This window comes from Schistocerca cancellata, chromosome 6 (genome assembly GCF_023864275.1).
Source record: "Schistocerca cancellata isolate TAMUIC-IGC-003103 chromosome 6, iqSchCanc2.1, whole genome shotgun sequence".
Lineage (NCBI taxonomy): Eukaryota > Metazoa > Arthropoda > Insecta > Orthoptera > Acrididae > Schistocerca > Schistocerca cancellata.
This window is the reverse complement of record NC_064631.1, coordinates 175,397,389-175,409,536: the sequence shown is the minus strand read 5'-3', so window position 1 is coordinate 175,409,536 and position 12,148 is coordinate 175,397,389. Positions and strand designations below refer to the sequence as shown.

Here is a 12,148-nt window from a genome sequence, read left to right as displayed (position 1 = left end):
GTCTGTTGGTAGCGGAGGCACGTACATGCGATCCTTGAAGAAACCCCAAAGGAAAAAATCGCATGACGTTAGGTAAGGTGAATGTGAAAGCCATATAAAGCAAGTGGGCCTCTTGCAGCCTATCCAGTGCACAGCTATAGACTTGATGTGTGCCGTATGACAAATGATGCTCGCATTGAACATTTATAAGGTTCTTTGTAAAACTGTTTTGAGTTGCTCTTTCATCTGACATATCATTTATAACAGTAAGTTTAATGTAATAAATATTATAAAGTGTTAAAACCCCAATATTCATTTATAAACACCCTGTACATTGCGTAGGTTTGGTGGACAGCAGAATACCACTGTGGGAGGGCATGACAAGAGGAAGTCAAGACCCTCGAGGAGAATGTGATTCAGTTGCTCTGGTCCTGGGCAGTATTGAATCACAAGGGGAGAGCTCCTTTGTGGCCAAACAGTGGTTATGTGGGCGATGATAGGTGACTGGAAAGAGAGAGAGAGAGGGGGGGGGGGGCATGGGAGATCTGTTTCTGTACGAGGTTGGGAGGGTAATTTTGGTCTCAGAAGGCCTCACTGGGTCTTCTGGTATAATTCAAGAGGGACTGCTCATCACTACAGTTGTGATGCCCATAGGTGACTTGGTGTGGAATGGGTAGCAGCTATCGAAGTGGAAGTGTTGCTGGAGGTTGGGAGGTTTAATATGGATGTAGATACTGATATAGTTATCCTTGAGATAGAGTTCAACATGAAAGAAGGTGGCTTGTTATGTTGAGGAGGACAAAGTGAAGTGAGTGGGAGAAAAGATGTTGAGGTTCTGGAGGAATGTGAATAGGGCATCCTCACACTCGGTCCATATGCAAAGATGTTATCAAAGAATCTAAACCAGATAAATGGCTGGTATTTTAGATGATTAGCAAGGATTCTTCTGGATGGTCCATGAATGGTTTGGCATAGGATGGTATTATGCGAGCATCCATTACTGTACCATGGATTTGTTGATTTTGATGATGCCTTGAAAGGAAAAGTAGTGGTGAGTGAGGACATAGTTGGTCATGGTGACCAGGAAGGAGGTTGTAGGTTTGGAGTCAGTCTGTCATTGGGGAAGGTAGTATTCAGTAGTGGGAAGGCCATGGCCATTGGGGATACTATTGCAGAGGGATGCAGCATCAACAGTGATGATCAGTGTGCCATTTGGTAATGGAACAGGAACTGTGGAGTGTCAGTTGAATATATGGTTTGCACCTTTTTTTTATAGGAGTAATAAGGTAATAGGCTGAAGGTGTTGATCACAAGAGCAGAGAATCTCTCAGTGGGGACACAGTAGCAGGCCACAGTGTAGCAGGACATATTGGGGTATCCTGGGTGGTTGGGTTTATTACTTTAGGAAGCATATAGAAGGTAGGAGTGTGGGAAGTGGCAGGGGTGAGGAGAGAGTGAGATGGAGAGAGTCTCAGGGGAGAGGTGTATTGTGGTTCTTTCTGTTGATGTAAGGTTGGCTTCCAAGTCAAGGGATTTGGGGAATGATGGTGGGGCTAGGTTTGTGGTTAATAAATACTGGAATGTTACCAGGAGATGATATGGGGGTGGATCATGGTTGGATGGAGGAATGAACTGAATCAGGCTGGGTTCAGTATTGGTTTTGGGCCGAGTCTGATTGGTAGGGTAGGTGGCAAAAAACTGTTTCAGCTGTATAGACCAGCAGAAGGAGATAAAATTTGGGAGTGATTAGTAGCAGTATATTATTTGGGACACCAGTACATAAGAAATTTTGGCCCATATATGAACAGTACGGTATAGAAACATGGTCAGAGATGCTTCTCACATTGTGAGATCCTGTAAATGAACAATAAACATGATACTGACATACCTTTACAAATTTCCATAGATATAGTATCTTCCACTAAAAGAACAAAGTAGGTATCATATTCTCCACTGTACTGCCTATGAAATGCAATTGGTAAGGGGAAGTATTATCTATTTTTATTTAGTTGTGATTTCTGTATTACATTCCTCTCTTGTCCCCTCCCCTCCCCTTTTCCGCATATGTTCCATGTAGATGTTTTCTGTTCACTCTAAATTCTGTCAGCAACATGATTATTTAAAGTACATTTTTGTTTCAGGTGCTGTTCATTTCTGACTTGTTTCCAGTGAAACACAATCCAGCACTTCCTGTACCAGATATGGATACAGATCCTCCAAGCCATACAGGTAATGGAAATACTAACCAAATATGTTGAATCACAAGTTTTGCAGCCAGCGTTTCTCTGTAATATTACCAAAACAAAACTGCCAATTACACATGTACATTTGAAGGAAGCTTTAAAATAGTATATACTGTCCAGAAATGTTGTTGAAAAATATTTGTTACATTTTTTTTATCAGGATACAGATATCTCCATATGTATTGGTGGAATTTTTATATGAGGGTATGTGGTTGCATTTGGCTGGCACTAATACAAATTGTTGACACCAAGCCTGAATATATTTTGTAATTTTATATATAGAAGCAAATTTAAAATGGTAACATTCAGTGTAAGAATCAGTATGTACATTTTTATCACACTAAAACAATACCAACTAATGCAGATTGAACACAGTACATTAATATATATTTGAAACTAGCTGCTGTCCTTTTATCTTAGTGCTGAATGATATTCTGTACTTTTTACTTTAAAAGAGTGTACGTATTCTTAGTATACTGTATTTTATAATTTGTAGAAAGATGACTAAGGCTGAATTCATTAAGGTTGTTTTTGTTTGTGCTAGTAAGTAAATTCTCAAATTTATTTGTTAGAAGTGAAACATATTATTTATCACAATGGTTGATGTCATCTTGTAACAGTAGTGCACAGTGATATAATATTTTCTGAAATTCTCTTAACAAATAATCTTTGAGAATTTTTATGATAAAAAAAAAAACTTTGAGAATTTTGCAGTTTCCAGCTGTTCACTAGGAGAGAGTTTTGTGCTTCCTGTTTACTGAGCTCAGTTTTAGTTTTCTAATTCTTCATTTGATAATTTTACCACTTATCTTACTGCAGAAAAATACATCCGAGTTACAAAGGGTAAAATAAAGGACTAATTGAAGTGCACTAACTTATCAAAAGTGCCTTTTACTGATCAGTGGTGTGTAAACTTATTTTTAGGTCCATTATTTTTATTAAAGGAAATTGTCCTTACCTAATTTTAAGTTATGAAAAAGTTCCATTCTCGCCATAGACAAAGAATGAAAAAAGCCATGGCAAATTGTTTGTCACTGATATCACTGGAATAAAACTTGCAGTGCCTAGTAAAGATGTAATTAATTGTATAAGCAAATGCTGATAGAAAGTATTTCTGTAGGAAAGTCTGTATTAGATCTAGTACAAACGGACCAATTTCTGTTTCAATTCAAGAATGACAATAAGGATTTATTTTTCATGTACAAGAATAGTTGTCAGCTGTTGTAACTATTTGATTACTGAACATGTTAATTAATGTTCTCTTTTTTATCTTTCATTATTTCTTGCTCCTGTTTTTTCAGGAAATGTTTCAGTGAAAGTAATATGAGACGTCTGATTATTGTCTTCAAAATGACTTACTATGAATTAGCAGTGGGCTTCCAAAATTGTATGAAAGGCTACATATATGTACATTGTCAGTTCTATGGGAATAGAGAATTACCAATGCTACAACAGCAATAAAAATAAATGGGAAGAGCATATGTAAGAACAGGTGAAACAATGATCTGGCTGCAATATCAAAAGACACACACACACACACACACACACACACACACACACACACACACACACACACAAAAGCAATCAGTGAATCTTGAGCTTAAGAACTGGAGGTGTCTTCCTGAAAAATCTTCAGACTTTTTCTGAAGGAGGAGCAACATTGGGAGTGTATGAAATAGATTGTGTCACTCAGACTACTGTGCCAAAGACTTCCAGAAATTGCTTCCCCATTGCATGTCCTAACTCCTTGGCTTTTATAACAATTATGTTTTCTTACATTTTGCAGAAGATACTTTCTACCCTAAAGCTCAAGATTTTATTATTTTAACAAATGCAGTGGATCTGTATAGTTTTTTTATTGTTATTAGACTCCATTTGGCTTAACTGTTTCTTATTATGAATACAATATGTTGAACTTTAATGTTAAGACAGGATATATATCTTCACCATGTATCTTTGTCATATTGCATTTGTTGGTAGCAATTTTTAAGTTTCATCCACAAAAGAAACTACTGTCTAATAGAGATGGGTAGATTGTCAATAAAAATTACTGTCTAGTTCAGATCATTCTGTTCTTTCTACTGATTTACTTCCACAATAGCTTTTTATAGAATTACATAATAATTCTAAGAGCATTTGTTGCAAACTGTTATAAAATGTAGTGCATTTTGTTCCAATTTGTGACAGAAGCAGTACAGATTATTATTATTGTTATTATTATTATTATTATTATTATTATTATTATTATTATTGTCATCTTATTTAGGGATAATTTTGGGCAATTAATATAGAATTACCAAATATCAAAGAGCAATTGTACCAGCAGGCTCAGAGAAAAGTACAAGTGAAATTGGTTACAAGTCCCATCCATCCTCATGACTCTGTTGTTTTTCTCTTGCAGCTCCCATAGTTGCATGAAAACTAGGTCAGTGGTAGAATTCAGTATTAAGCAACCTAGAGAGAAAATGATTGCAAAGATCATTCGATTTTATGTGTACAGTTTATTACAGAGTAGCCATATGTGACTGTGTGATAAGTATTATTAAAATGGTGAAGGAAGTGACTACTGTGAACTGATAGATACACCAGAATTGCAATGTTTTGGTGTTGTATGTACGTATAACACAGAAGACATACTTGTACAGAAGAATGTACTAAGTTTTATGTAATATTTTAATTTCATCCACTTAGCTTTTTCAAATTTTTGGTGGTGAAAGTTTAGTTATAGCAAAATGATGTCTTTTTCAGCTCTTATTTCAGTGTAGTTCATTTGATATCAGTATGAATAACTTTTATATTTTCATATTTCTTCTGAAATTTATTTTCTAAGCTATACTTGAACTACTGCTATGTCATCTTTTACATCATACTCAAGTCTTTCTGAGGTGAGATCATAACTGAAATTACACTTTGTATTGCTAGATTAAAAGTATGTTTTATTGTATTTTATTTGATAGCTATTCAACATATCATTCAGGCTCTTTCTCATAGTGTCATTAACTGTTTCAACATTATGTGGATCGTTGCACAATGAAACACTTCCAACATCATTGTACTGTACTTAAAAAGCTCACTGGCAGACTTTTGGCATGTGAAACTCTTTTTCTATGTCCAGGTATATATATATATATATATATATATATATATATATATATATATATATATATATATATATAATAGAGGGAAACGTTCCACGTGGGAAAAATATATTTAAAAAGAAAGATGATGAGACTTACCAAACAAAAGCGCTGGCAGGTCGATAGACACACAGACAAACACAAACATACACACAAAATCTAGCTTTCGCAACCAATGGTTGCCTCGTCAGGAAAGAGGGAAGGAGAGGGGAAGACAAAAGGATTTGGGTTTTAAGGGAGAGGGTAAGGAGTCATTCCAATCCCGGGAGCGGAAAGACTTACCTTAGGGGGAAAAAAGGAGGGAAAAAAGGACAGGTATACACTCGCACACACACACATATCCATCCTCATATACACAGACACAAGCAGACATTTGTAAAGGGCCTTTACAAATGTCTGCTTGTGTCTGTGTATATGAGGATGGATATGTGTGTGTGTGCGAGTGTATACCTGTCCTTTTTTCCCTCCTTTTTTCCCCCTAAGGTAAGTCTTTCCGCTCCCGGGATTGGAATGACTCCTTACCCTCTCCCTTAAAACCCAAATCCTTTTGTCTTTCCCTCTCCTTCCCTCTTTCCTGACGAGGCAACCATTGGTTGCGAAAGCTAGATTTTGTGTGTATGTTTGTGTTTGTCTGTGTGTCTATCGACCTGCCAGCGCTTTTGTTTGGTAAGTCTCATCATCTTTCTTTTTAAAAATATATATATATATATATATATATATATATATATATATATATATATATATAAATTGGTTTGTTTTTATACATTGCTTTCACTGTGGTATTGAAGTTGGTCAGCCACATCGAAATAAGATTGTGAAGGAACAGTGCTATTTTCTGACTTTTGTTTCAGTCTGTTATATTGTTTTCGCCTAGCAAAAACTTTCCAGTTGGTTTTTGTATGTAGCTTGTAATAATTTCAGACTTAACAGCTGTGTTTTCTGTTGTGAGTAAAAAATTCATTCAGTTTGCTGTAAATATTTCTTCACATTTGAGATACTTACCTGGTCATACTGTGCATTGTCATAGTTATGTTCACTCATATTCATTTGAGTTAGTTGATGTTTTAACAGCATACACGGAATGAAGAAAGAACACTGTTGATTGTGGTAACATGCGTTGAGCCTGTATGTGATTTATTTATGTAAATATAAATTGTCAGATGCAGTAATTTCCTAATGACAAACTTTTTATGTCATGTGTAGCTTAAATACAAAATGTAATTGTGAGATATGTTAGTAACATAAAGTAATTTTAATAACTGTTTAATATTAGTGTAATTCAGATCAGAATTTATTCTATAAAAAAGCAATTATTGTAAAATAAAATTCGAGGAAAATCTGTTGAAGGACAGTTTTGTGTTACATACACTCTTTAACAATAATGTAATAGTATTAACCATACTTATTATTAACATATGGCTATTTTTAAAATAATTCAATGACAGGGTAAAGTATAATTTCTGTATTGCTTTAAACACATAACAAACATGTTCCTAAATGTTTATTTACTTTTTTTTTTAACTAGTGACAGAGAGAGAAATTAAGTAAGCAACAGTTCATATTTCAGGAAGTAAAGTTGCTGGCTTTTCTAAGCTGAACGTGTATCTCCATTTTATGGCATTCTTTTTTAATTTATTGTTAATATGGCAATATCCTCCAGGTGCCCTCCAACTTGTAGATACAGGTTTGGTGGAGTATTTATATGTTACAAGTTTTATTGCTACATAGACTTCACTGTTATCATTTCGAGGATTTGTAGTGTTTACTGTTATATAAATGTTCGCCATCTTGTGACATAAACACAAAGTAACATGGGATTACATTTGCTGAAGTATTATCTAATTAAGTGAACAACGTTTTTTTGTAAAGAATTTTTTATTAGTATAGATCTCTTCTTAATATGTTAGAACTACTTTAAATATCTTTTAAGTAACTGTTAGTATTACAAATGACTGATTAGGGTGTTTGGTTGTGAATTGTAGCGTTGTAACACCTTCAGCAGCCTAATTCAGATGTCAGTTATTTAAATAATTCACAGTATGAAGAACTGAAAATATTTTGTGATGGTATGATTATCCAGTGCAATTGTACTGGTACAGCTATTTCACTATTAATAAGTTTTCTTAACATTTTCTTAATGATCATTATATGTTATTTTATATTTATAACAGGTGTAATGTATGGTTTTATATCTTGTCACTTTTATGTGACATACCTTTTTATGTTAATAACTGTGAATGACTGTTATCAGATAATGAATTGCAATAATCCAGGATACTGTGAAAGTATATTAACTGTAACTTAAGTGCCGCTTTTCTGAAAGCAGTGGTGCTCTCTTCAGAATTTTTTAATAGTGTAGGCAATTGTTGTATGCTTTTAGTTCTTTTTAATGAAGAAAGACACACATTCTGATTGAAAGTATGTTTTATAAGATATTGCCTATCTAGCATTTCAGTAAGTAACAGTAACTAAACAAACAGATAGAAGCACTTTCATTCACTTATAAATTTCTAGCAGGTTAGCTTGTTGATGAACTTATATATGAATTAATTTTACAGAAAACTGAACCATCTGTTCTAGTCTGAAACTGTGTATATATATATATTATTATTGTACACAAAGAGTGGTTGTTGTGAAAAAATAATGACTTAGAAATTACATTTATTGTGCTTCGAAGTGGACAAGGAAAACCATTTGACTTCCATGTAGTGTATTACTAGTTTTTGTAAAAGAAAGTTCTATTCAGACTGTTATATCTTGTTCAATAAATTGTTCATTATTTAGAATATCTTGTTCTTTGTGAGTGCCCTGTTGTATTGAAAGAAGTAATAAATGATAACAAGCACTCATGTGCATCTCATTAACAACATGCAAACAGAGCTTTAGGAGGATAAAACATTCAAATGGGGTGATTTCTTTGATAAATAAAATAAAATAAATCCTTTATGCTGTATTGTCGTATTTTCCATCTCAGATTTGAAGTAAATTTTTTGCTTGACTTCCAGTTTGTCAATAACCACATTTATTTTCCTTTTACTGTATTGTATGGTTACAACTGCAAAGAAGAATCAACTTAATTTCCACTATTCCTCATGGTTTAACTTGTTTCCTTCTTTGTAAATAATTTAGGAGTAAAGGAAACAACCCACCATGCCTGTACATGATTCTGAACTGTTATTATTTGGTGAGTTGTTTCCCCTCACTCCTAAATTATTTACAGTGTGCCAGAATTTTCCACACTATATTTATTTTCTACTATGTCTTTGTATTTTACAAGAAATGAGACTTCTAGTCAGTAGCTAACTCTTGTAGTACTTCTACATCTACATCTACGTGGATACTCTGCAAATCACATTTAAGTGCCTGGCAGAGGGTTCAATGAACCGCCTTTACAATTCTCTATTATTCCAATTTCGTATAGCACACGGAAAGAACGAACACCTATATCTTTCCGTGTGAGCTCTGATTTCCCTTGTAGGAAAATGCTCACATCTATTGTAGTTGACATTTCTGTGAGACACATCATTTAATGAGGTGTTTCTTCCATAATTCTGGAAAGTATTGCATGATTATCAGCCAAAGAAATTATAATTTTGTGTAATATCCAGTCATATACAAAAATGATGTGAGAATTCATAATTATTGGTATGATACTTATCTGAGGCACACACCTAATCCAAGCATCCCCACAGAATTGTACAAGGGCAGCACTGTGTTTGATTACATTTTATTGAACTATGTAAGAAAGGTTCTTCATCTACATTTACATCTACATCTATACTCTGCAAACCACTGTGAGATGTACGGCAGAGGATATGTCCATAGTACCAGTTGCTAGGGTTTCTTCCCATTCCATTCACATATGGAGCAGGAGAAGAATGAGTGTTTGAATCCTTCTGTGCATGAGTGATACATAGGGGCTTGTAGTATATTGCTAGAGTCATCATTTAAAGTCCGTTCTTGAAACTTTGGTAATAGACTTTCTTGGGATCGTTTATGTCTATCTTAAAGAGTCTTCCAGTTCAGTACCTTCAATGTCTCTGTGACATTCTACCATGGATCAAACAAACTTGGGACCATTCGTGGTGCTCTTCTCTGTATGGTGCTCTTCTCTGTATATGTTCAATATCTCCATTTAGTCTTATTTGGCTTGGGCCCCACCCACTTGAGCTATATTCTAGAAGCAGCGACATTAATGATATTTAAACAATCTCCTTTGTAGACTGATTGCATTTCCCCAGTATTCTACCAATAAACTGAAGTCTACCATCTGCATTACCCACAACTGAGCCTATGTGATCGTCAGGATGAAACTAGGGGAAAATAAAGATGGAAAAGACTTCCAGTTATCAAGTGATAATAGATTGACAACACACAGATGACAACAGTAAAGTTAGCTGTAAGTGTAGAGGTTGCCCTAAGCCAAGACACCTGGAAAAGGGTAGGGTGAAGCCAAGGCACCTGGAAAGGGCTAGAGTAAGTAGCATTATTATAAGGTTATTCAAGAAAGTTATTGTAAACTCAAGCAAATGAGAACAGAGTAGAAAGAAATCCCAGCAAGAATATGTTGGCAACACTGATACTGTAAACATCCGTAAAACTTTTGAGGGCTGCTAATTTTTGATGTTAGTGATTAAAAAGCTGCTGTAGAAGTGACAGTTAATTATAAGTTTAATTTTGTGCATCTGTAGCTGTTGTGTTAACATATACGAGTTTACAGTAATTGAGATTCAGGTAGTGAACAGATTCATCTTGAAAGATACAAGCTAATGTCATACATAAGTTAGAACCAATAAGGAGAAAGTCCCACACCTTTCAAGTTAATGTATATTGTGTTGTTGCATGCAGGAAACACACAATCTTGTAATGCTGACAGTGTACAGACCACTAGCAGGAAGTATCTTAAGTTTCATACTGCAGCTAGAAACAGTTTTAATAAGGTCAGAAAAACAACAAAAGGAAAAGGATATATTACTACTGACCATATATAGAAGGCATTGCATCGCAGACAGGCACAGTGAAAAAGACTGCTAAAATATTAAGCTGAAGCTACTGGAGACAGTGGCTATGTGCACATGGGTTGTGCTTGTGTGAATGTGTGTGTATGTGATTTCTATTTTGGAAGGAGGACTTTGCCTGAAAACTGAATATTTTAGCAGTCTTTTTTTCATCATGCCTGTTTGTGACTCAACGCCTCCTCTATGTGGTGAGTAGTAGTCTATCCTTTCCATATCGTTATTGTTCCAAACAGAACTTACCATTGCTTTTGATAAGGTTATGCAGACTTAACTGGTAAGCCAATGTTTGTGGAGAATTAAAAGCTGATTTTCGGCCAGATAGTATTGACTGAGATCATCTAGAATTGTTGTTGTTGTTGTTGTTGTTGTTGTTGTTGTTGTTCAGCTTGGGGAATTTCCAGTGTAAAATTCTCCATGAGGATTGAAGGACAAAGTGCAAGTGTCAAATCTGCTTTTAGACCCACCAACGCCGGCCGCGGTGGTCTGGCGGTTCTGGCGCTGCAGTCCGGAACCGCGGGACTGCTACGGTCGCAGGTTCGAATCCTGCCTCGGGCATGGGTGTGTGTGATGTCCTTAGGTTAGTTAGGTTTAAGTAGTTCTAAGTTCTAGGGGACTTATGACCTAAGATGTTGAGTCCCATAGTGCTCAGAGCCATTAGACCCACCAACCTGTAGTTATTTAGCTGTAAAACTAATAGACAGTGGTCAAATTTTAATAAAATATTCTGACCAGTTAGGTACAGATCATAGAAGAAAATCATTGTATTGCTGAATCATAAACTGTGATTTGATTGTAGAGTTTGAATAGAAATTATAGGAAGACAGCGTTAACAGATAATTGAACTCTTTCTCAAACATATTCCTACAGCACTTTGAGTCTTGTTTCCTCCTAAAACAAGTAAGTGCAAAATTGAACAAAACAAAGGATAAAGGGTGGATAACTCCCGGGATTAAAGTATCTTGTTCTTGGAAGAGAAAGCTCTTTCTACTTCAGAACACAAGCAATAATTAAGTTTGAAACTCCCATTACCACCAGTATGATATAATTGTCCACTTTGTCATTCAAAAAGCAAAATTTGTGTACTGTACTAAAAAAAATAAAACACTTGCAATGTTCTATCTTTTAGAAATGTGTATAAGTTTATTTAGACTGAGTGCTGTTATCTTCAACTCAGAACATTTGTACCAATAAAATATATTTCTACATTGACCATGTTGGTGCTCTTTTATCGACTTTGCCACCATAGTAGTTGAATCTTGTGCTGAATATTAGAAATCATCTTCTTGCACACTTATGTTAGGTCTTCTGATTCAGTTATTTAATTTAGAACATTGCTTGTACAATTAGTGTTCATACTTTCAACTTGACATTAAATGAGTGAGCTCCGATATGAATGAATAGAACGATTTGACACATAACTCATTGTTATTTGCTCACTGTGGTGTTTCCCACATTGTCATGGCACTCTCTTTTCTCAGTGGCATGCCCCACCTCTCCAAGTCAGGATGTTGCAGCAAGAAACAAATTCAGAATCCAACAGGTACAACAAGTTGTGATAATCTTGCAATTTGCCGTCCCCACTTGAAGATGTGCAGGGTCCATCCATATCAGTTCACCAGCATAAACAATGATAAAATCTCCAAAAAGTTTTGATTCCAAACTGTGTAACTAATTAATAATTTCAAGAATCACAATCATCATTCATTATTTAGGTAGCCATTGAGCAACACACCATAGTACAGAAGTTATGTATTACACCACACGCTCCAAG

At 35.1% G+C, this 12,148-nt stretch overlaps 1 protein-coding gene across 3 annotated transcripts in view; it reads left to right on the top strand.

Moving 5' to 3' along the window:
• The window catches only part of LOC126190847 (putative phosphatidate phosphatase), a 121,757-nt gene that overhangs the window by 81,430 nt on the left and 28,179 nt on the right, over window positions 1–12,148 (top strand). Inside the window, exons 6-7 of one of the 3 annotated variants that reach the window (XM_049931434.1) lie at window positions 2,121–2,208; window positions 3,524–5,357. In XM_049931434.1, the coding sequence (XP_049787391.1) occupies window positions 2,121–2,208; window positions 3,524–3,549 (114 nt within the window). In that variant the 3' untranslated portion in view covers window positions 3,550–5,357. Of the gene's footprint in view, window positions 1–2,120; window positions 3,147–3,523; window positions 5,358–12,148 lie in introns of those variants that run through there. The other 2 variants (XM_049931432.1, XM_049931433.1) reach the window with 2 other exon arrangements.